At 37.2% G+C, this 26434-nt stretch overlaps 1 protein-coding gene across 8 annotated transcripts in view; it reads right to left on the bottom strand.

Annotated features, from left to right (window-relative positions):
* MKX (mohawk homeobox) overlaps positions 1-26434 on the bottom strand; it is a 68239-nt gene that overhangs the window by 38753 nt on the left and 3052 nt on the right. For 6 of the 8 annotated variants that reach the window (XM_072825588.1, XM_072825589.1, XM_072825590.1 and 3 more), the window contains exons 3-5: positions 24838-24997; positions 17154-17307; positions 16406-16741 (exon numbers count right to left, since the gene is read on the bottom strand). In XM_072825588.1, the coding sequence (XP_072681689.1) occupies positions 16406-16741; positions 17154-17307; positions 24838-24997 (650 nt within the window). Of the gene's footprint in view, positions 1-11781; positions 11913-15131; positions 15353-16405; positions 16742-17153; positions 17308-24837; positions 24998-26434 lie in introns of those variants that run through there. The other 2 variants (XM_072825594.1, XM_072825592.1) reach the window with 2 other exon arrangements.

Raw genomic sequence — 26434 nt, 5'->3', positions numbered from 1 at the left:
TGAGATCGAATGGGCAAAACCTTATTTAAATCCTCCTAAGTGATCTCTTCTGGGATAGGCAATATTTTGCCCCTGTGACTTTTTCCCCAGTGTCACATCTGTGAATCTGTTATGTTCCATATTAAAAGTGGCACTGCAGAGGTAATTAAGATTACCAATTAGCTGACCCTAAACTGTGGAGATTATTCTGGATTATCTGAGTGGGTGCAATTTAATCACACATGCCCTTATACTCAGAGCTTTATTCTGTGGGGATACAGGACAGAAAGATTAAGTGTCAGAGGGGAGCAATGTGCTGTTGCTGGTTTGAAAATGCGGAGAACCAGTGAGGGGATCAGGCAACTTTTGTAAGCTGAGAGGCAAAGAAGTGGGGTCCTCAGTCTTACAATCACAAGGAAATTACTTATGCCAATAGTTTAGACAAACTTATGAGTGTGATCTTTCCCAGCGCCCCCAGATAAGAGCCCAGTGTGACTGACACCTTTATGTCAACGTAGTGAGACTATGAGTAGAGAATCCAGTCATGAATGCCAGACTTCTGGCTTATAAAACTCAGAGGTAATAAATGGTATTAAGTTGCTGTTGGTAGTAATTTGTTATGTATCGATATAAAGCCAATACATAGGAGTAACAACTATTCTGCACTTTATAACCACAGTTGTCCCTTTCAAATCCGTCATGGTTAAGTATTAAAAAATACTCCTTTTCTGTCTGTGGCATATGAGCTGTCTGTTCCTAGCAATGTATGTTCCATGATCTCAAGCTGGCTTTCCAGCATTTCTTTCTTCTTCTTCATTTCAAAGCCTTCATTTAATATTTTCTTAGAATAAGTGCTTGGATATATTGCTGCCTATTAGCATCTCCCACAGAGGGTATGCAGGTTTGTTGGAAAAGAAAGCCCTTCAAATCCCTATATTCCAGGAAAAAAAAAAAAAACCCTTGTGAAGGGATTTGCTGCAATGTCTGGCTAAAAATTAGCTCTGATATTTACTGTTTATTCTTTTTGCCCAACAGCATATCAACCAGTGATAATATGTAAAGCCCTTGACCTCATCGAAATGATTCTAGTGCTTCAAAGGATATACCAAAGCATTTGCTATATAATCCAGAGAAAGACCCACCCCATAGAGCAGATATTGCCTAACATCATGACAATAAAGTCATCACAAGCAAAAGACTCTGGAAATGTTAGGTCCAAATAAAAGAGGGTGCTACTCTAGGAAAGACATTAGGAACAGTGGCCTATTTTAAATTAATTACTGTATAAATAGCACAGTCTCCACATGTTGACAGCTGGACAATCAAGCATATCCCTGAGGGAAGAAAGAAAACTCATAGAAAAGTATTCTGTGGTCAGTCTACCACTGCCCAGAGACATGAGAATGTGGTGAAATATTCAGTCAGCTTAGCCACAGTCGAACAAACTGAGGAAGAATCTGGATAGCAGAGCCCTAAATAAAGATCATGCATTTTACTCTTTAATAAAAAGAGAGAGAGAGAGAGACTGGAGAAGGGGACTGAAGGAGGAGGGGAAGGTAGGGAAGGAAGGAAGAAAGGAAAAGAAAGAAATTAGAGAAAGTCAAGATATTCTGACATTTTCAAAATAAATCAAATATGTAAATTTTAATATGCAGCTCTTTAATATGATATTTTTGAAATATGATAACACTTTCTCTCCCATGGCATCTCTTTACTTTGATATATAACTTTAATCAGCTATATTTATAGCAATAGCTAAAAATTATTAAGTAATCCAAGTACAAAAGAGTAAAAAAAAAAACCTAACAATCTGAAGTATATGATTATTCAATGCTCCATTAATCGATTTGCTTGACGGAATGATTGGGGAAAAGGAATGGAATTCTTAGCCACTTTTTTTTACTTAAAAATTCCCAACAGTACTCACTCACAAAGAACTTAGGTTTTCCACTGGAAGGGTGAAAAGAAAAGTTAGTTCTAGCAAGTCCTGCCACATGTGCTCAACTAGAGGGTAAAATAGTATCCATTCAGATTTGAAATGGATACTATCACATTTCAAAAAAAATCACATTTCAAAAGTGTAGCATTTATTAGGTCTATGACTGCCAACTACTACAATATCATGTCATAATTACAAGTATTTTTTATTTAAATTATATTTACCTTTTTATTTCAAGCACTGAAGTTTAGAAAGTCTTATCATCATAATGTGTCATGTTTATGTACATGAAACCCAGCAAGATTTTTCCAGGAGTTCCCATGTTCCATTCTGTATGAAATTACTCTTTATTTATTATTCCTTTGATATTCAAAATCTATACATAATTCTGAATGTGTGTAAATTCCCACTAAAAACTATCAGCAACAAACATCTTTGAGAAAAACATTTACTGACAACAGTCTATATTACAGAGTTCCCTTTAAGATGGTGCACTGAAGAAGCTTTACTTATGTCTCTCAAAATCCCATTAAAATTATGGGATGTAAATGTAAAAACAAGTGCCTAGCAATGCTTGAAAACAATAAATGGCACCACCATCAAATCAGAAAAATTGAGAAATTCACAAAAGATGAAATGCAGAAGGCACTAAATTGATGAGGAAATCTAAACAGAGAACTACAACTCAAAACAAGTGGCAGAGTGTGGTAGAGTGTGAGCTGCTTTTCCCAACAGGGCACAGAAGACACTACAAGCCAGGAATTTATAGAGAACAAAGTGGGCCATGGGAAGAATCATGAAGGTTACCAGTTATAGAACAGACATCAGAAGAGCTAGCCCATGCTTTTCCTTGCTGAGTCTGTAGAGCACCTCTAGATTACCTGAATCCAGGACACAGTTTCTACAAATGTTCTTTAAACAAGTTAGGGGACCTAGCAAAGACGACTCCTAGCAAAGGCATAAAGGCCATTAAGAGATGCAGAGTAGAGATTCAGATAACTTCTGATCTCTACAGGGGTTATGACTGCTATGAAAAAGGAGTGATAAGAAAAAAAATGATGTTCTTAGAAAATAAAAAACAAGACACCAAAATTAAAAGAAGTAGAAAGGCTGACCAATAGAATGGATGGGGCAAAGCTGATGACCAAATGAGTGATCTGGAAGATAAAGCAGAGATAATTGTTCATGATATGGAGGGAAAGATGAAGAGCATGTGAGAGAAAGTAGAGAACCAAGGGATCCCAGGCCAAGATGATTTCATAGATGAACTCTTTCCAATCCTCAAGATATGCAGAAAAACTAATCCTTACGTTGTTTAAACTTTTCCAGAGTAGGAAAAGATGAAGTATTTTCTAGCTCATTCCACAAGCCTGGTATACCTCTAATATCAAAATTGTGCAAGGAGAGTGTTAGAACAAAAGAAAATTATAGATAAAGCTCACTTGAGAATTTTGATATAAAATGATTAAATAAGGGCAGCCCTGGTGGCTCAGCGGTTTAGCGCTGCCGTCGGCCTAGGTTGTGATTCTGGAGTCCCAGTTTCAAGTCCCACATCGGGCTCCCTGCATGGAGCCTGCTTCTCCCTCTGCCTGTGTCTCTGCCTCTCTCTGTCTCTCAGGAATAAATAAATAAAATCTAAAAAAAAAAAAAAGAAAAAGAATTCAAGGAGGTTAAACCCTAAGAAACTTACTCTACACAAACAGATTAAAAGAGGACAGTCAAATGGTATTAAAAATTGTGGAATTAGCATCTGATCATTATAATAACCTATTTAGTTATGTGTACATTTTGGGAGTGGGGAGAATCTCTTATTAAATAATCTAGGAATGGAAAGAGAATCCCTTACCTTGACAAAGTGATGACATCAGAAATTTTCTGCAAACATTATACTTAACAGTAAAATATAAGAAAAATTCCCTTTGATGCCTGCCATCACTACTATTATCCAACATTGTTTTGGAAAATTTGGTCAATGGAATGTAATAACTGGAGGGAGGGAATAAGGGCAAGAGAGAAAAGAGCAGAATAAGTACATAAAGCTGTTACTATTTGAAAGTTGGATATTTATTCATCCTCTGACAATCAGGTAAAAGAAAATATAAGATGGTATAAGAAAAATACAAAACCTCAACAGATTTCTTATTATATATCAGTGATAAATATGATAATATGTAATAGATTGGAATTCATCCACAATGGAAACAATAAAAATGAAAAAATAAAACATCTAATAATTTAATGAGAAGTATGTAAACCTTATGTAAAGAAAACTATAAAAATTTATTGAATATCCTGAAAAATAATCAGCATAAATGGAAAGACTGAGTGGAAAGATGATATAATAAGGATAGAGATATTCCCCAAATTACTATATAAATTCAATGCAATCCCAGATGAATTTCCAATGAAATTTTTTAAATGAAACTTGTCAATCTTATCCAAAGTTCAACTGGAAAAGCAAATCTTAAGTGCCTTGATGAGAGTATTTTGAAAACACGGACAGCAGACATTCCCTGCCATATGTCAAAATGCACAATAAGGCTCCAGTCACAAAAACAGTGTGCTACTGATGTAGAAGTATTTTAAAAGTTTGGTGGAATACATTAGAGTCTAGAAATAGACACATAAAAAGGAAGGTAAGGTATAATAAAGGTAGCATTTCAAATATGTAAGGAAATGTGGAAGTACTCAGTAAGTTGTATTGGGACAAATGGTGTTGAGGAAAAAACAGAAATCAGATCACTACTTCATATAATTTACAAAAAAGTTTAGGTAGATTATAAGTATATAAATGTACAATTAAAATAATAAAAGTTTGTTTTTATGTTTTCTTAGGATAGGTCTACCTAAAAATGACACAAGACATAAAGAACACACTGACATATTTAATCATAAGCCCTCTCCACTCTTGGCATCCTAACCTACCCTTAAGGTACAAAACCCTCCCTGGGCAAGGTCCTTTCCTACTACCATGGGGGCTCCTGTGGCCAAGCTCCCTGAAGCTCCTTTGAAATGTTCCTGAGCTCAGAGTCCAAATTTGTAGTGATAAAATGGTATGCACTTAACTATGACTTTGTCAACTGTAGCCTTCTTTTTCTCCCTCTACTTTTTCGCAGAATCTCAGATTTTCAAAGGTATAAAATACTTATGCATCCCCATTTTACAAGTGAAGGAAAACCAAGGCCCTGGTTAATAAAAGAACTTGCCTTGGAACACATACCTAGCTGATAGCAGTTCAGCTGAATATGGAGCTCCTGGTTTCAAAGGCAATTGGTTTCTGCTCTTTCCACATTATAACTTCCTGTGGCCTAATCTACAAGTGGCTAATTTTCAGGTCAGGTATGGAGGCTTACTACAGAGAAAATTCGAACCCAATAAAGTCATTTTTCAAACCACATATGAAACAGTAGGAATTTAACTATAGTCAAAATACAGATTAAACTTGTATTGTTTCCAGAGTCCCTACTCATTTATACTATAATTTTAGTTAAAGTACCTGAGAGACAGGATGAGATCAAATAGAACATAGATCATTTGCCTTTGTCTTTTTGTTCTGAGCTTCCTATTAGCATTTCACTGAGTGTGTATGTCAGAGGGTGGGAATTAGGAATGGTATTTAGGGGTTGGTAATATGTCATGAAATCATAACGTTGAGATTTTTTATATTTTCCTAATGAGAGGAAAGTTATTGTAACTATAAACTAAATTTTACTGCTTCAATCATAGTAACCATGAAATAGTCCTCAAACACCTTTCAAGATAGTTGAAAATTACTATTCCAGATGATTTATGTTTGTACTTTTTAAAGCACATTTTAAGAAAAATATAAATAAAAAACCTCTTGAAGGAAAAAAGAACACAGGTTAGATAAACCAGAGGCCCCATGGGTTATGAGTAAATCTGAACTGGTGCCATTTTTCTGGAAAGGTCTAAAGTAAAGGAACCCAGGAGACACAATAAAAACTAAGACAAGACCAACTGCACTACTGACAAGGTTGTGAAAAAATTCCTTGATCCAACTGGATAGATTTAGCAGCTCAGAAAGAATTGAGGAGTGGGGGGGAACACCAAGAGAGATAAAATGAAGTCAAGACAATGATAAAAGAAAATGCAAAACAATGGCAGTCAACCTCAGTTGCAAACTAGCAAAAGCTATGTGGGTTCTCAAGCAGCCACAATATTATAACCATCTAGTTTTGTGCTCAGGCGAAGACATCACACCAAAGGCACTTGGCACCAAATAACTTCTGGCCAGGGATTTTACATTTAGAAATGTAAGACCCAGTAACATTTAAGGAATTCCCCCTCTTGCCAGATAGCCATCCTCTTGCCCTGAAGCCATGTGACAAATGATCCTGAATACCACGTTGCCTTTTATGCATCTGTTGTCTAAATCAGTGTAGAAACTGGAAGGAGAGACTGAATTCTGGCCCTTAGCAAAAGGCTACATTTTAGTATCATAATGACAGTCTTGGCAGAACAGGGCATTCTTACTTGAAATGTCTCTGCCATACTAAGAGCTTTGTCCACCATAACCTGAACCTGGCTTGATCGAAGGGACTATCAGTTCTAAATTTTAAATACACAATCAACTATATGAAAATTTAAAAGAAGCAAACTGTTTCTTGGAAATCTCACTTCATGAATGATTGCCTCTGACTACTTTTTAGCACTTGAAAAGGTTTCATTTTCATTTGTGTGGTTTTCTGTTTTTATATCACCAAAATATTTCTCTCAAAATCACCACTGAAAACTTTTTTTTTGTTCTTTTTATTTAATGACACTTGATCAAAGGCAAAATTGCTTTTGTGTACTCTGTGTGTGTGTGTGTGTGTGTAGTGTAGTGTATAATGGCACCAAAAAGGGAATACATTCTTTCTGTCAAAGATGTTCATCTTGGTCACTGTATCAAAGATGCTCTAAAGCACTGAAGCTGGTAGGCAAGAAACTGTTTTTAATCCTCTCTGAAGTGCAGGATGGCAAGAGAGACACAACATGCACTTGAGAGCATCCTGGCCACAGTGCCATCACTTCAGGGTTGCCCAAATCTGTGAGTATTTTCATAGCTTGCTTTTCAGACTGGAAAGATCTAAAATTGTTGGAAATAGATGAGCAATGTTGTGCTTAAACCTGAGACTAGTCTATCTTCCCCAAACCATTTTCAATTTGGGTTGTTATTATCACTCAAGTTTTTTTCTGGCCACTATCAGGTAAGGATTCAAGGTCTCCAGTGTCCACACAAGGCAGAAGGAAGATACCACTGGTCATTTTGAAAAGCCACTTTGTTTTCCTAACTACATCCAATTTCTTTCACCACTATGACTACACACACATGCAGACACACACACACAAACCAGCAGTATTAAGTTTCAGGCATTTTCTGCAAACTATTCATATTTCCCTTAGTAACCAAAGGATGACCCCTAGGTAACGATGCCTATTACAACCTGCAGTCCATAAACATATGTAAAGATCTTTCCACTGCAGCCATTAAAATAGAGAACATTTTTTAAATGAACATATACCCTGCCTAAGTTCTCAAAAGTTCAACAAAAAATGACTTAAGTATTTACTTTTATTTAAAAGTAAAAGTCAATTAAGTACCTGAAATTGCCCAAAGCAATCAGACTTATTGTACCAAGGATCTGGATCATATCTCCAAACAACTAAGCAACTCATCCAAAAACACTAACAATTTCAATGCCTAGAATAGAGCCTAAAACAATTTTCTAACCTGCAAATTCAAGAATTGAACTAGAGGAGCCATTAAAGTTCACTCTTGGATTTATAAAAATCCTTGACTATTTCCTTCTTTAGTACAGTGAAAATGAGAGAAATTGGGTAACAAAGTTAAAGAAGAAAAGGAGAAAAGGGGCATTATGCAATTGTATTTTAAACGGCCTTCCTTGACCTAAACTGAAAGCTAAGAGAAAAATTCAAAATTTGTAAAAGAACCATTTCTTTTGTGAGTGAACAAAATTGTTACTTTGTTGCTTCCTCAAAACTCACAACTATAAATGATATAATTTCTAATAGAAAACAAGAACAGGAGTTTCCAAAATTTAAAAGTACCAAAATTCTGGTCTGGAAGAAAACACGTATTTATTCTGAGTAAAAATTCTGTTACATCAACAAGACACATTTTGACATAGAAAAATACCTGTTTAATTTTAGAAACAAAATAGGGAGGCAGAAGGGAAAAACTAACTGCAGTTAACCAAAAAAGAAAGAAAGAAAAGAAACCACTTCCATATTCATTAAATAGAATGTCTTGTTATTTTCACAGACAGTAAAAACTTTTTGACATCCTTTTTAGTCCCAGACTGGAGAAGTGTCAATGGATCTTATTTGGTCTCTTCTTCAGTGTGTAGAGTTTACAAACCTAACCAAATTTAGAATTAGTGGGAGTTATGCACTTATGTTCCTTATACATAAGAGAAGAAAAAAAGGCCCTTTTATGCCAGCTTTGAGTTGGGCTTGAATTTTTATGACTTATTTAGAAGCCCTAGGGAATGAAAAAAAAAGTTTCTTAATGGAAATACTGACACAGTCTTAAATATAGTGACATGAACAAGCACTTCTATGAAACAGCACCAGGATGTGACTGACCACTCCAGCTAGTTTGAAGTGAAGACAGTTGCAGACAATTGATGATAACTGACTGAATGACATTAGGAAAGTAATGGCAAGCTAGAAAAATCAAAATTTCCGGTTGGTAAACTTGTTTTTAATAGGAAAATATGTAAAATGTATGGGATCTTTACTCCAGTAAATGGAGGAAAAAGAAAATGTAAAATTTTTGCATAGATTTTCTTCAATTGTTACCGGATTAAAAGTAGTCATTCTTAAAAAGTCAAAGCTGTCATATCAATCCTGAGAGATGTAGCGAAGAGTTTAAATCAGTGGATCTAAATCTTGGTTTCTCAGATCTTACAAGGCTATGTACTAGATAGAGATACACAACAAATACTTGTTTTTTGTCTACCTGTTACACTTTTCATTCTTTGGTGGATTTCTAAAAATTAGCTAGTCTTTTCCATTTATCATCATATTTTCCAGAAAGTCACTTTTTTACTTGAAAATTGGGTTAGTTTCATTTTATACTTTCTAAATTACTATGTTGAATCTCTTAAACCTCTCGAAGTTTTCAGCTACATTTTGTTTAGCATTTTCCTCTGGCTTTAACTTTTTTCACAATTGCCTCTTTTTAAAAAAGCTGTTTAAACTTATTCAAGATCATTTTTTTTCTCTTATCATGTTCAGGGACACAGATCAACATGTATATGTGTACATTAAAATGTCCTTTATAGTTTGGAAGGCAAACAGACCAGATCATTAAAACACTAACTCATTTAAGAAACAGTTACGGGCAAATATGGGAAAGACACTGTATGAAGTGCTAAGGGGGCTATAAAATGTATAAAACACCACTTCAGGACCCCAGAGAACTTTTAAACACATAAAGCAGTGAGTATCAGCACAAAAGAGAGACAGAATACCGCTGTCTTTCAGAAAAACAGTGTGTCTAACCTTCCCACAAATGTGTATTAGTGTTGCTATCATACTTAGGTATCGGATAGAAGAAATGTAATATTTGTTACATTGTAAAATGTAAAAGGAATGCAAAACGTACATTTTTAACAATGTAAAAGGACAGAAAATATTAGGACTAAACATAGTTCTAAAAAATGTGTATATTTTCTAAACCAAACTGCCATAGACTTCCGATTTGTTTGCAAGCCATATGGTATAGGGGCTTTAGGTCTCAGTATTTACATTTATGGTTTTTCAGACTCTCATGTAATACCAAAGAACAAAGAAAAGTGAAGGAAAAGTTACCCCTGAAGAAATCAGAAGAAATCAAAAAACTGCTCATGCCAATAGTTGTTCTTTTTTTTAAATTTTTGTTTGCCATTACTCTCTCAGTTTTTAACAGTAGATGGAACACTTTTGCAATTTCATTTAAATTTTGCAAGTGAATTCATAAAGGAAATTTAATTTTAAAAAGCAAGCTACTGTTAAATACTCCATATGATGTATTTGGCTTTCATCATCACTGATAAACATTTACAAATCTATGGTGTTTAGAATATTGTGCTTAAGTTTGAATGATTCTGGAGTAACCTCACGCCTACCCAAAAGTCAGAACTTCTGTAGATATCATTTATAAGATTACTGCTTTGGAATAAGTAATTAGGAAAGAACCCTTTTCAAATGGCTATGAGAAAGACATAATTCTTTATTCAAAGATATTAGGGGCAAGTTTAGGATTGTGGTTAATTCTGAAACTACTGATTTGAAAGGGTGGAATATATAAAAAGCAATAGGAGGAGGTAGTTTAGAGAAGAAAGGATATTGAAGCACACCCCACATGCTGTGTTTAATATTATCATCTTAGGAGAACAGACAATTCTATATTTTTAAAATCAGTACTTAAATTTCTATTTGGAGATTTCACTTATGATGGAATACCTCATTCCCAGATGGTGTTTGATAGGCAAAGTATTATTGTAGTAAGGATACAAGACAAGAAATTGGATAACCTTTCAAGTATCCTTTAAATGTCACTAACTGGGCTGGTGATAGAGGGTTTTATTATTCTCCGCTGAAGTACATGAGCAGTCATTTGCATGCCAGGAAAAGAATGTCTGGAATAATCCAAAAGGGCAAAGCTTAGCTCTTTCACTAAAAATAAGGAAGTGACAGGCACAAAAAGGGAAATAAAAGAAGATAAAAGTATCCAAAGCAGACTTACTAGTCAACAAATCCCATAGAGAAACTACTATGTACACAGAAACATACTATTTTAACAGCTGGCTCTTGACAAAGCCTTCTCTTGACTACCATGAAGCTTTCTTTAAGCTACTCACAAATACAAAACCTAAAATTGATGAAACATATAAATTAGTAGTGATTATTCACTGTTGAAAAAGATCTGCCAAGACATCCCTTTAAATCTTTCTTCTGCTTCATGTAACTATGGTTTCTTTGTTGAGCAGCCTAGCACAAAGCACAGGGCTCCAGTGAGCCTAGGATAGGGCCTGTGTAGAGTGGCTCTTAATATTTTTGTACATGGAATGAATGCATGAAAGAGCACCTCATACATGAGAGAACTGTATCTCAGAAACGTACCTGTGAAAGTCAGCTTTCCGAACTGGGAGTGCACTTCTTCAAAGAAGCCATTCTGTATAAAGTTAAGGTTAAATCCCAGGCTAATTCAATGCTTTTTTTTTTTTTTTAAGATTTTATTTATTTATTCATGAGACACACAGAGAGAGGCAGAGACAGAAGAAGTAGGTTCCCCACAGGGAGCCTGATGTGAGACTGCCCCTGGACTCCGGGATCAGGTTTTGAGCCAAAGGCAGATGCTCAATTGCTGAGCCACCCAGGCATCCCTAATCCAGTGGTTTTACTGAACTCCTGAGCATACCTGGGTTTTTACCACTGATAATGCCCTTTACATTCTAAAGTACTTGTGTATGTAGGAAGAGAGGAAAAAGAACATCATTAGCTGAGAGGAAATGTTTGAAAATGGCATTTAGCCTCTGGCATCCTCCCAAACTTATTTTCTACTTCCTATTTCCTCTTTCCCTAATAACCAAAATCCTTAGTTCTGTCATTTTGCTCCAACTGTGGCAGGCCATCCAAATGGCCTCTACCTTCCAAAAAATTCCATGTAGCAAATAAATGACTTCTTTTTTTTCTCTCAATCAAAATCTCCATTTCTTCAGGGATATTCACCTCAGTCAAGTGGAGGGGAAGCTAATCTAATTAATTCACACTACCATAGGAAAAGAGTTCTATCGGCCTATATGTTTTTGCCACACCACATGTGTCTAATTAAGAGGGATTTTAGACAGTTTAACACGATGAAGTTTAAACATTCAGCCTGTGGGAGCTGGTTAAATTTATGAATTATATACTAGCAGAGCAGTGGGGCTCAGAGAATAAGCATTCAAATGTACTAGCCATTTATAAGTTGATCATTTGTGAGCTGCAAAAAGAAAGAACATAACAGGGATTTGTTCTCAAGCCAAGCAAAAGAAGGGGAAGAAGTCTACCCGTTTTACTTCAAGACTTGCCTGATTTTTCCCCTTGTCAATAGACTTCTTAGAAACCTCTCCTTTCTCCTTCAGTAAAGAAGGAAATTTGTTAGGTTTTTGAGGATAAATCAAACTGCAATGCAAGTTAGGAAAGGCTCCAGTGAGGACTCACTGTAAGGTGGCACAGATGGCACATAGCTCCTTCATGGATGGTCCCATCTGGAGAATATCAGTACTGATTCAATAGAAATGGAGGTGGATATTAAAGCTAGTCTTCATCCTGATACCTCAGAGAGCAGACTCACTGAGGGACTAGAGGGCTCGAGGTCAGTTTGTCATGGGGATTCACTCCATCACATATCTGAAAATTGTCATCCATTAACCTAACATGATGAACAGTAAGATGAACAGTATTGTAATTTTAATTTAGACATAGACAACACTGAGTGACTAAGTTTTCTCAAGTATTATTTAGCTGTATTTAGAAGCAATAACCTTAATAATTCTAGTCAATTCTTGTTTAAAGATTTTATTTATTCATGAAAGACACACAGAAAGAGGCAGAGACATAGGCAGAGGGAGAAGCAGGCTCCCCAAAGGGAGCCTGATGTAGGACTGTATCCCAGGACCCCAGGATCACGACCTGAGCCAAAGGCAGATGCTCAACGACTGAGCCACCCAGGGGCCCCTAATCAATTCTAATGTTATAATTTCTGCTGTTAGAAAGAAATATTTTAGCCAATACTTATTGAAAGCCTATTTTGTCCCCTGGGGGAAAAAATCTTTTTTATCCCTTGCATGATGGGGAGACTGTAGATTACAAAAAAATGTTTAATGTCTACATAAAATCAACAAAAACATGTTTGCATCTACTTTGATGTTGTCAGTGAAGTGGAGAGGAAGCTAATCTGATTAATACACACTGACATAGAAAAGACTTCTATCCACCTATATGGGTTAATTATGATTACTACTTTATAATCTAGCAGGTTCACCCTCCTAGAATTTAACAAGAACAGGTGAAATGAAACTCAGTGATACATTATCTTTCCACACACCAACTCTTTCATTTGGCTTTTTTTTATTCAATTATCATTAATGGAATGAATCATAAGATACTAAAAATGGGTGGGGAAATGGATACAATTCTTTTTTAGCATAGATAAATTAATACACTATGTTTAAAGGTGATCTAGTCTTGAAAAAGAATTTAAAAGATGAAATCTTTGCCCTAGGGACACCTGGGTGGCTCAGTGATTGAGTGTCTGCCTCTGGCTCAGGGTGTGATCCTGGGGTCCTGGGATCAAGTCCTGTATCATGCTCCCCACAGGGAGTCTGCTTCTCCCTCTGCCTATGTCTCTGCCTCTGTGTGTGTGTGTCTCATGAATAAATTTTTTAAAAAATCTTTAAAAAAAGGAAAAAATCTTTGCACTACTATAAAACTGGGGTGGAGGAGGGGAGTGGTATTTAATAGCAGATTGAGAGGATTTCTTTTTAGGCAAAGAAAGAAAGATATAACCAGAAGGAATTGAAGGAATTCAGAATAAGCCTGTATGCCAGAGAAAACCATAGCAGTTGCTCAGAAAGTATTTATTGAAATCCCCTGTTCTACTATTTATGCTTGAGTGGTAACCCAGCTACAACTGCAGCAACGTTGTCGCTCGGTTCCCCCAGAAGACAGCCATTTATTATTTCAGGCTGAGATTTAGCAGACCAGTCTTAGACCACCAAACTTTCTCAACTCTCTATCCACAAAACCAAAAAATTTATTTCGTTCTTTTTAAAGTTCATACCCATGCATGCAAAACCAGAAGTTTACATGTCTAGGTTGCTTTCTCATTGTTTGCATAACTAAAAAATAGGCTTTTATTTAAAAATAGAACTTGGCAGATGAACAGGCCATTGGATATTTTAATAAAAATAAATGGCCAAGATACTTAATTTCGAGAAGTATCAACTATACAGGCAAGTTTCCCTCTTTGGTTTTCTATTTTATCACCTTTGAAAAGAGCATGCATTTTCAGAAGATTCATCACAATGTGTAAATTTCAAATTTGTTTCTACTGGGTAACATAAAGAAATTTATAAGAAATTTCACAAAATAATAGATCTTCAATTATTCCACCTAATCAAAATTAATCTTCATTGTTTCCAAAAATCTTCCTTGTTTTTGTCTATATATATATTTGTACTGTCATAACTGCATTCAATGTTTCCACAATTTTAAATTGTTTTCCACTTAACCTTATGCTATCAATATTTCTCATGTTGCTTTAAAGTCACTATCAGTATTATAAATAAAAATGTTGATTTTTATGCTATTCTAATCTGGCTTTGGATTAGAATAACATTTACATTTTTAAAAACTGACATACTTCCCATATTTTTATATGTTCCAGAAAAATGCATGAAGGATGAGAATTAATTATTTCTTCAAAGTTTGGGGAAAAAATCCAACAAATCTATCAAATCATATGTTTTGGGAACAGGGTTTACTAAAATCCTTGACTTTCCCTGAATTAGTGATCATTTATAACTTTTCTCATTGTAATTTTATAATTTACTTCGTGTGGATATTACCAATTCATTTCATCTGCACATTTATATATAGTATATTGTCAAATAACTGTGCATAATACACCACAATTTTAAAAAAATATTTTTAATGACTATATATTGATTGCTATATCTCCTTTCTCATTTCCAACTTTAATCTCTGCCAAGTTTTACCTGTTTCTTTTAGTATTGCTTTCAGAGTCAACTCTTAATTTATTTTTCAGCTTTCCATGTTAACTTTTTCATTTTATTTTTATTCTTTTTTCAATTATCTGTACTTGCACATTTTGATGTCCTATCCCTTTCTATCTCTGTAAATAAAATTAATGAAGCTCTGAATTATCTCCAAGTTCTGCTCTGGTCACATTAGTTGGATGTTAGTATGTAATTAAAAAAAATTTTTTTATTAGCTAAATAGTCTTTTATTTCATCTTTTACTTCTTACTAGACCCAATTATTATTTATAAGACTAATTTTGTATGTCAGAGCATTTGGAGTTGTTTTCAACCTTGAAGTTGGAGATGCAAACAGAAAGTGAAGTTAAGTCTTTAAAAATGTATTGAGATTTTCTCTGAATCCTTACAGATAATATATCTTTTTTAAAAAGATTATTTCTTTATTTATTCATGAGAGACACACAGAGAGAGAGGCAGAGACACAGGCAGAGGGAGGAGCAGGCTCCCTGCAGGGAGCCCGATGTGGAACTTGATCCCGGAACTCCAGGATCATGCCCTGAGCTGAAGGCAGACACTTAACCGCTGAGCCACCCAGGTGTCCCACAGATAATATATCTTGTACACATTTGTAGACACTTGAAGATTTCCAGTTAAATAATCTGAAAGGTATATTAAACAGACCAAATTTAATTATTTTATAAAGACCTATTGCCCACATATCAAGCTCCTTACAAGGACTACACTCAGTATCATTTGTGTAGTGTTTAGCAGAGGGCCTAGAATATCATAATTGCTCAATAAATGAATTGTGGCAGTATATGTAATAATTAAGAGTTATCATAGTCTTGTAGTAGTTATGTTCCTCCTACCCCTTACACAGGCTAAGCTGCACTACTGATCCGGAGAAGAGTTATTAACTTGTGTTTTTGGTCTGGGTTTTCTTATCTATGATATAACATGGCAGGACTAGATGCTTTCTAAAGTTATTTCCAACTCTAAAATTTCTAAATCTCATTTGTTGGCATTTTCAGGATCTGGACTCTATCTGCACCAGATGTAGGTCACACATATCCTTTGTTCTGAAGCAACTTGCTCAAACACACTCTTTACGAGCAAAACTCTGGAAACTGAAGTGAAGATAGAAATTTTTACCAAACTCACTACTCCATCAGAAAGTTCCGGACAGGCAGAAATCAATTCATAATTTTTGGAATAAAAGTAAAAATTTCAAAGCTATTTATCAGTCTTACTTGTGCTTTCCAGGAATAAAAGTAAAATTTCCAAAGCAATTTAAGCCCGATCTACACTTTTCCTTCACATGAGTCTTGGCACCCATGCTAATTGGTGTTCATTTTCCATCACTATTAGCAATCAAAGAATTTAAGAGAAAAGATGAAACACAAAGTGTTTGCATGGCTGGCTATAATTCAGGGCATTCCTCCTCCAAGAATGTATATCATTGAGATTAAAAATGAGCATTAAGAATGAAAATTCTCATCTTTATTACTAAGAGTGAAAAACCCAAGTAGACCATCATCTACTAACAAGTACATCTGGTAATTAAAAACAAAACAAAAGCTTTCAAATTAAATTATGAGCTATATGTGAATAATCTCTTATAAAAGCAGTAAAGATCATGCCATTATACCTGTTGAATTTGCTGCAGTTTTAGTTCTATTTTAAACAAGGTGTCATGAAAAGCACAGACTTACCTGTACGGTAGACAAAGTTGCCTTCGGTTTCTGATGATGAGGGAGACACCAATTCTTCCTCAAATTCATTGGAACTAAAAGATCCCGAATGATTTCTTTGCCTTGTCTTTCCCATCATGGCAGCATTTGTGGCCATGACATGTCTCAAGGAGTCGTTAAGGTAACGATTCAATAAGCTGCTCTTGTATTTGGGGGGTGATACGTAGTCCTCACTGGCCTGTGACTCTGGCCTCACTCCAGCTTTTATGACTGAGCTTTCACTTTTAATCACAGGATGATGAACTGGATTATTATAGCCCCCTTCATTTATGTGGTTTCTTGGAGGATTTTCTCCATCTAAGGGAGAAAAATACCAGTAGGTAGTACTTACATATACTATTCTCTGTTATAGTTAATCATTAAACATATACATAAATAAAGAATATTTAAAGTATATTAAATTGTCTTTGATACCCCAGGTTAATTTTTAGGGAAAGGAAGCAGGAATCTATGTAATCTCTCCCTATGGTATCTTAATTTTAACGAATTTCACAGAAAATGTTATTCTGACACATGATAAATCTATAAACAAGAGGAAGCAGCCATAATTCTGTTGGTCATTTATAGAATTGTAAAAATGAAGTTACTTCACGCAATAAAAAAGAACCATTATAGTACCATCATATTTAGTGGAGTCAACCTTAAAAAACAGCACTTGGGGTGAACTTCTTATTAATAGAGGGAAAGCAAAATAAAAATATTAACAAACCTTCAGAACATGAATCATCGCTGCTTACACTAAGTCGCTCAGCGTTTCCTTGAACATACTTGTTGTACAGTTTTATTCGTAAAGCCCAGCTTAAATCTGGCTGTCGAACGGTATTCTTAAGCCGACGTCTTGCATTAGCAAACCAATTTGACACCTAAAAAAGTTTTATTTTTCAATTAACAAAACAAAAAATATTACCCATCACATAATTACTTTCCCACAAGGGACCTAAGCCTTTCACAGTATCTCTGATCATTAAATATTCTCAGAATGCAATAGTACTAGACATTCATTCATTCATTCATTCAACAAATGCTGAGCACTTACTACAGAGACTGAGCACCTACTGTGTTCTAGGAATAATAATAATTAAAAAAAGAACAGGCTTTGCCATCAAATGCTCAGTCTAGTAAGAGGTAGGATAGTGTACAAATAACTTTAGTATAGGAAAGAATGTGATTGAATGGCTTAAGAGGCCTTAAAATAAAATGATACAGGAATCCAAAGGAAGAAGGGGTTACTTTCATGTATGACTTAAGACTTCATGAGGAATTAAGTGAAACATTGAAGGAGTGTGTCAGGTATAATGGGTAGGAAAGTGTGTTCCCAATAAAGAGGACTTGAGAACAAATATAAGTCAAATTCCAGAGACATTGTGGTGGGTGAGGAAGAGGGAAAGAGTTAAAAATGACCTTGAGCCATTCCTTTGTAACCAAGAGAAGGACAATGCCATTTTGAGAAGGAAAGTAGAACTGTTTATGGGTGAAATGATGTGCTTGGTTTAGGGAATGATTAGTTTGAGGTACTGGAAAAGCATACAGGTGAGATGTGAAGGAAGAAAGTAAAATGATATCTGAGACTCAAGGGAGAAGAAAATCAGATGTGGGTCAAACGCACAGAAGTGCCGGCGGCAGCTTTGAGTAGTCAGGGAGATGGCTGAAGACCAAACCCTGGAAACCTCCAGAGATCAAAGAGACAGAATTATAACAGAGAAACTAGCACAGCAGTCAGATACAGCAATCAGAGAAGTAGAGAGAGAGAAATGCCAATAACACTCAGCTTTAAGTTGAAAGTCAAATGCTTCCAAAGAAAATAGCTGAATGCAAAGAAACAAACACTGCAAAACAAAAGAAAGTTACTTCCATTTCTTTTTAATAGATACTATTGTATTTCTGGAAGTTAGAATGGTGCTTGAGATTTCCTTGAAAATATCTGGCTATCATCAGGAAAAAATATATGTAAATAACCCAAAGGGCCAATATTTGCTTTTAAAAGAATGATATATGGAAAGAGAATTACGTCTTTCTGCCAATTTTTTTCTAGAACATGAGTCCACATTACAACAATGGTTTGTGTGGCAGTGCTTACGTTGGAAGTTTCTTTTTTTTTTTTTTAAGATTAATAATATAAACCTACAATTTTTACATATTTCTCAAGACATAATTATTGAATGGGCCTATGGTGAATCCTACTTTTTTAAAAAACAGAACTACATCTTTTTCCTCTTTGACTCTACAAGTTTTTAAAACATGGTGGTTTTTCCCAATTTACATACACACACATACACATGCACACACACATATATACAGAAAATATATCATAGGTAATATATATCCAATATTAATTACCTTTGAGTCTTAAGTAATAACCGTCCCCTTAAATTTATGCGCATTGATGTAATAACTCACCATGGCATTCCAGAAGTTTTAGTTTTTATCAAGCCCTCTTCCTATCAAGTTGTGCTATTATACTATGATTTAATATGGCTTCAATTTTTTTAGTCTTCTCCAACCTCTAGACAGACCCCTTCTGCAAATGCTCATTCAATAAATATACATTGAGTAGTTCTTGTGCTCTAGCCATGGTGGTCAGTGCTAGGAATGTTAAATATTAGGATAAACTTCGTCCCTGCACATATGGAAGGATTAGTGTGGAACTATGTATTAACTGAAATACATGGGTGAACATTTACTATGGTAGCACAAAATGCCTGGTCTAGTCTTCAAACCTTCCTCTACTCTCCAAGTCATAGCCGAAGAATTTATTCAGGTTTTTGTTAGTAGTAACTGGGAATTTTAGAACTTTTTTTTCTGGATTTCTCTATCTTCCATTCTATGCACTTGAATGAATCTTAACCATCACCATCAACTTCAAGTGTTGATGTACCATTATGATTTAATTGCTTGACTTCTTCAAATCCTCATCAATATCTTGTTATCCTATAACTGTGGCATAATGTTTTCCTATTCTGAATTTGCCAAAATCAAGTGTGAATCTACAGAAGTCACTTAACTTTTCTGAACTTCAAACCCTTCATCTATAAAATGCATTAGATGGTTCCTAACATCCTTGCCAACTCTAAAAACTAAGATCTGTGAAATACAGTCTAAGCTCTCCTACAAAAGTGTTAATTTATTCCTTTTATAGTTGGTACTAATCTACCTTCTGCTTTTGACCACTGCCCTTTTGGAGCAATCAGACATGTGTGTTTATGTCTTAAACTTTAGCACAACCATCATATAGTACAGTGTAATCCAATTCTTACGCGACTCTGCATATTTTTATTTAAATGCAATGGCCTTCTAATTTCCAAGGACATTAAGACTATAATTCTAACATACAAAAATTGGGACCTTTGAATATCATGGTGGGATTACAGTTTTTCATATACAGGGGTCATATCCGTTTTATGTTTTATATAATTAGTTCTTACCATAATATATTTATCACATGTTAGAAGATTTTCCAAAAAGGTCTGCTGATATCTAAGATGAGCTGTCTGTAACCTGATTTCATAAGTTTGACTGGCAAGCAATCTGCTAATATATTCACTCTGCCAGTACTTTATCACTAGAAATTTACTGTACAATTTAAGGTGTTTAATATCTGCTTGCATTGTCATGTAAACAGCAAACAGTTGGTTAACAAATTTGCATAAATACTGTTTTTCTTTTCTTTTCTTTTTCTTTTTTTTTTTTGGTCCTGATGCACTAATGCAAACTCCATCTGTTTCACAGAAGGTAAAAATACCAGTTCAGATTTTTCTACCTTTAACTTACTATGGATTCCTTCAGGTTGTCATGCAAATCTCATTAAGTTCTATTTTACACGAAACAGGCCTCCTTACTATGGATAGGTTCTGCAACATCATTTTGATGTCAAACTCAGAGCTTAAGAAACAAGGTATTTTGTAGTGAAAACTTGGAGAACCAAATATCTAGAAGTTGGAAGAGAAAAACTAGTAATTTTCATCCCTACTTTAACCAAGGTGTTTACATTCATCGTATTGACAGAGCAATCATTATAGTAAACCCAAAGGGATAAGCCAGCATCTGTCCACCTTTGAACATACAGAATTAAAAAACTTATTCTGAGTTACCCAACTGAAATATTGACAACCTCATTTCTATTCCATATAGTATAACACTTGGAATAATGTAGAAAGACCAATTTGAAATTTTGTTGAAAATTTAACAGTTGCTATAATCCTTGCAGTTGATAACTACATACATATTTCGGCAGAAGCACTCACCAAGCAAAAACGGAGTTATGTCAACAGAAGGGGCAAAATCTTAGAACAGAGCAGTTTTAATCAATGGTACATTGGTATGTTTAGCCATTATCATAGAAATGTGAAACTTCTATAAGTAAAGGAAACATTAACACCCAATCATTAAACATAATCTCAAGCTCAATGTGCATTGCACTCTGCATTGGGATCATGAAAGAAGTCAACTCAAGGAGACAGTTCACTCTTATAATCCAGAAAAAATATAATAACTATGTTTTAAAATATATACACATGAACAATGGGCAACACTGAAACCAGATACAGCACCCATCTGTCCTTCTCTGAAAAACTTCTTCCAAGGCAATTATTCTGCAGTATGCTCTATATCCTACAATAATATAAACCCTAAATGCATGCCATTTTATGTTATTCCACAATAAAGCTCTTCACATTTTGATAATACAGAGTATATTTTTTATAATGTTTAAGCAATGGGCAGCCACAGAGATTAAGCACAATGGAATATTTTGGTTGGTTAAAGTACACACACACACACACACACACACTACCTGTTAATTTTATGGAAATGTGTATATCTCATTAGGTAGTAAGATGTCAGGTTAACAACAAAGAACTCTTTTAGCTTCATTTGTCAGGGATAAATAAAATATAGGTGTAGATTAATGTCCTTAGTGCTTCTATTTATCAGAAAAAGTACCTTTTGAGGTGCTAAAAACATTTCCTCCACTAAAGTTTCAATTCTATGCTTCTAAGGTTTAGTGGGACTGCTGACCAGGTTTTATGTTCTTCCTTATCAATTTAAGAGTAACAAAACAAAGCAAAAATATGTTTTATGGAAAGCTTAATGGCCTGATACACAGCCAAAAGGAAAATGTTAAATGTGAAGGAAATTATCAAAATACAAGACACTCTAATAGTTAAGGAATAAAAGTTATATTAATTGCTTATTAACATCAGTTATAGAAACAGAGACAGAAGGTACTGCAATAAACAAGAAATAGGAGTTTGGAACGAGAAATAAGGGGAACACCCTATATTTATTCACAGACATTAAAAATATGACATATTTCCAGACATACTGAAGATGATAAAATGAGTTACATTCATGCCGTTGTATGGAACCATCATATAGCATTAAGGATAATGAGCTGCTCCCTGTGTATTCAATGGAATGGATTTAAAAACTAGAATATCTATAAGATTTCAAGACATTCTCTAGTTTTCAAAATGATACTTTGGAAAGCCACATGGTGATTATAGCGGTATTCCCCAGAAGAACCTATTCACTCTACAAACATGTATGAACAGTTTATGGAAAATACAGTGCTGGATAACATGGGGAGTGTGAAGATGAAAAAGACATGATCACTATTCTCAAGAAACCTGACTCCACAGTAGAAATTTGTTCACTGGGAGAACGTGATTCATTAAATAGGGCTCTAATTTGCAGAGATCAAAAGCTTTATTCAGCCCATAGCTTTCTATTTTTCCTCCAGAAGTGTAAAGTATTTACATAATTTATTTGGTTTCCCAGAGAGTCAGAATTTGCTTGAATGTTGAATGTATGTCTGACTTTCACAAACTCCCCCATACAATGCAACATAAGTGCAGCTGACCCTTGCACAACACAGGTTTGAACTGCATGGAACCACTTATGCACAGATTTTTTTTTTCACCAAATCAGTACTATTGTAAATGTATTTTCTCTTCCTTATAATTTTCTTACTAATATTTTAATTTCTCTAGGTCACTTCATTATAAGAGTATGGTATATGATATGTATAACACACAAAATATGTGTCTATCGACTGTTCATGTCATTGATGAGGCTTCCAGTCAACAGCAGGTTATTAGTAGTTAAGTTTTTGGGAAGTCAAAGCTATATATAGATTTTTGACTTGCAGGAGGGTTGGTATCTCTAACTCTTGGGTTGTTCAAGGGTCAGCTGTAGATAGATATGTATGTATACATACACACACACACACATATATATACAGATATTCTTACATGGATATCTTATTATGCCTCATTGAAAATAACTGGACCAAAATTGGATTATTATACTTAAAGTCCCTTGCCTATTCCACACATTTTTATTTTTTCTGTTAATCACTATAAAGTTCCAGAAACCAACTTCATTTGCTATAAAAATTTGAAAATCATTAAGCAGGAATCACTTATTATTATAAATAATTATCTTCGCTTCACTTAAAAATCAAATAATTTTGTGCATTTTTATTTTCTGAGGACTAGTGTAAGAGAAAGAAAATACAATGAAAATATAAAGTATAATTAGAAAACCATAATAGAGTTACCAAGCTCTTAATGCAGAAAGAATGGTTATTTGCATTTGAGCTATCATTATAGGTAGAAAATAATTTGGTTCTGTATTAAAATTATGACTGCTTGCATTGCATCTCAACAGAACTATTGTACACAAAACTTTAAATGTCTCTGCTAATGACAATGTTACTTTTCATAATTAAAAAAAGTCTAAATATGCCATATGCTTTCCGTATAAAAGGACGGCAAGCATTAAGTACAGAACTGTATGATATACCAAATTAATCTAATGTTTTATTGCTGACATCATTGTGAAGTATTCAAATAGTTCTATAAACTAGTGTATTTTCAAAATAAATAGCATACCTGTTTAAACTGAAATTTGAGCATATGTATTTATTTTCACGAGTCAAGTTTTTCTGACTAGAATCACTGAAAATTCATAGTTTTATGTTAAACAGATACTGAGCCAAGAACACTAAATAAATTTTCCCCTCCAGTGCTACAGCAAATCACTATTAATACTATTGCCTGTTAACATGAAGCAAAACAGATGTTATTCTCTACAATTGTATTCTGAATATAAGCAGACAAATGCATATTACAGTTTTAATAAGCTTGAATACAAGTCAACTTTCATGCTTTGTCAAACTTTCCAGCAATTCCTAAAATGTCAACCTTCAATACTCTGGAAAGCAAGTTTTATTTTATCTAGTAGTTAAGTATTATCTTTTATTTGGGGCCTCCCTCACTATAAATTTAATGGAATGACCAAAACTTCACAAATGCAGTAATGTAGTTGCTACTATCATACATGAAACTTCTCAGCTCACTTACCTCCTCCTCCTGTTTCTGAATAAATTTGTTCTGTTTGCATGTATAAAAGTTCATGTCACCACACTTATTAAAGAAGTCTGTGGTGCGTTGGAAAGAGCATTTGATCTGGAATTACATTATTTCCAAGACTACTTCTATCCCTTAGTAACATTTAACTGCCACAGTGCCTTGGTCACATCACCTGTAAAATGCTCATTACTGCTCTAACTCACCATATTTTGGGGGAATATCAAGTAAGATTATGTACGGAAAAGTCAAATATAAAGAAGTGTTGTTCACTAGAGAAGAAACAAACCTGCACCCTTTCTCTGCACTTAACAAAGTGGTAAACCAACCACTTGAAATTGGCCTCTTCTCAACCCCAGTAGAAAGATACCAGCAGCAAAATTGTGTGGATTCTAGCTAATGCTCGGGATGCCTCTTACTTAATAAAATAAATACAATTAAATTAAATTTTAAAAAATCCACCTCTTGCTCTTCCTCTCCATCTCTTGGCTCTATTAGTCAAGGTAATTCTGAAAGTCAGCCTGTAATCGACCTTTCATGTGGGGCCCTAATGTGTAGTGCCTTTGTTTGTACACGGTTCTCAAAGTTTCAGCCAGGGCCAGCAACTTTAGTATCCTGAAAACTTGTTAGAAATGCAAATAATTGACCCCACTCCAGACCTACCCCTGAATCAGAAACTCCCGTGTGGGGCCTAGCAGTGTGGGTTTGAACAAGTCCTCCAGGCGACTCTGATGCACGCTCACGTCTGAAAATCACTGCAGGTCGTCCCATCCTACCCATCTATGCATGGCACCTTGTCATAACTCGCAGGTGACTTTTCACCTCCCTCCTTCACAAAGCACCACGCGTCCCTCCTGCATCGAGCACGAGCACTGAATCGACAGCTCAGATTGAGGGGAGACCCAGGGCAGGAGCCCGAGCCCCAGGACGGGCCTCCGCCGGCCCCGTCCCACCGGCTCGGCTCGGGAGGCGTCAGGCGGGGGTTGGCGCAAACACGCCGCGGGCCGGCTCCTCGGCCGCCGTTACCTGCACGAGCGTCATCTGCGAGCCGAGCGCCAAGAGGATCTTCTCGGTCTTGGTGGGGTACGGGTTGTCACGGTGCTTGTAGAGCCACTGCTTCAGGGGCCGCGCCATGTCTTGCAGGGCCTGCCGCTTGTGCCTCACCTTCCCGCCGTTCTGCCTGGCCCTGAGCATCGGGGGAGGGGGAGGGGGAGGGGGAGGAGGGGGAGGCCCGGGTGAGCGGCGCCGCCCGGCCGCTGTCCCCGGGGCCCCGGGGCCCCCCGCGCCTGGACGCCTGGACGCCTGGACGCCTGGGCGCCGTAGGCCGCGCGGCCCGCTCTCGGGGGCGTCGGGCTCCGAGGGACGCGCCCGCCCCGCGCCCGCCAGCGGAGGTGAGGCAGGGACGGAGCCGCACTAACGCGCATCTCGCTTTGAAATGGCCTGCTTGCCGCCAGGGGCACGTGGCGGCAAGGACACTGTCTTGAAAGGCGGGAGAGCTTGGCCAGCGGCCAGCGCCTAGAGCTGGAGGGGACCGGACGGTTGTTAAGCGACCTGAGGGAAAATGGTATTTAGGCTCCGGATCTCGCAGCGGGGCCGGCCCCTCTCCCCCGCGCCCGCGCCCGCGCCCGCGCCCGCCCTAGGGATGGGCCCGGTCAGGGTGCTGCCAGCTCTCGAACGTTCCCGTGGGGAGCTCACGCCTGCCTCTCCCGCCTCTCGGGAGCTTCCCGAGCTCAACCACTGGACGGCGGGAATAGAGCAAGGGATGCTGGCGGTCCTGCCGCCCCCGCTCTTTCCCACGGAGCTATTTTCTTTGATCCTCTGGACAAAGGGGAAATTCTCCACGCAAGTGTTTGTGGAGGAAGGACGCAGAACCTTAACCCCCCCCCCACACACACACACCACCCCAGGGGCCTTTTCCCGACTGAAGGGAGACTTTAAAAGGTATGGAAAGCTCGGTCCCTGAGCAAAAAGCACGTTCAAAAAGGGAGGGAAGAGGCTGAAGCAGCGCGGAGCCCTAGGAGGCTTCGGCGCTGCGCTCCCCGGCGGCTCCGGGAGGTGTCGCCGCGCGCCGCGCCCTGCGGCTCCGGGACGGTCGCGCGCCTGCGCCGCAGCTTCCAGGACTTTCGCCTCCTGAAACACTTTGAAGTGCAACTCAACGCGAAAGGACTGGTAGTGACATTTCCACGAAACCTAATCTCTATTTCACTAACCAGCAACGCCGCAGAGCAAGCAGCTGATGCAATCTTTCAGGTGGAGACGGCCAGGACGGCCGCCCCTCTCCCGCGGGGCGCTCGGGGAGCCGCCGCGACGCCTCGGCAGCCGGAGGGAGCTGCCGGCCCACCCGCGAGTTCCCGCTCCGCAGCGGCCCCTCACCCCACCAAGCCGAAACCCGGCGCGGCAGGCCGGCCGCCTCCACCCCCCCCCCCCCACCCGCCCGGGCTCGCAGCGGGCCCCGCCGAGCCGCGCGCGCCCGCGCCCGCGCCCAGGGCGCCCCGCGCATTGGCGACCTTGCCAACACCTTCGAGGCAGCTCCGAGGCCCCGTCGCGACAGAAGATGGGGAAGGCCACGGGGCCGGCCTGACCCGGGACGCCCTGACCGCTTGGCCCTGCCCTGTTCCTTGGC

This window comes from Canis lupus, chromosome 5 (genome assembly GCF_048164855.1).
Source record: "Canis lupus baileyi chromosome 5, mCanLup2.hap1, whole genome shotgun sequence".
In the NCBI taxonomy this organism is placed as follows: Eukaryota; Metazoa; Chordata; class Mammalia; order Carnivora; family Canidae; genus Canis; species Canis lupus.
The sequence above is the reverse complement of the archived record's forward strand: the minus strand, read 5'-3'. Positions and strand labels throughout refer to the sequence as shown.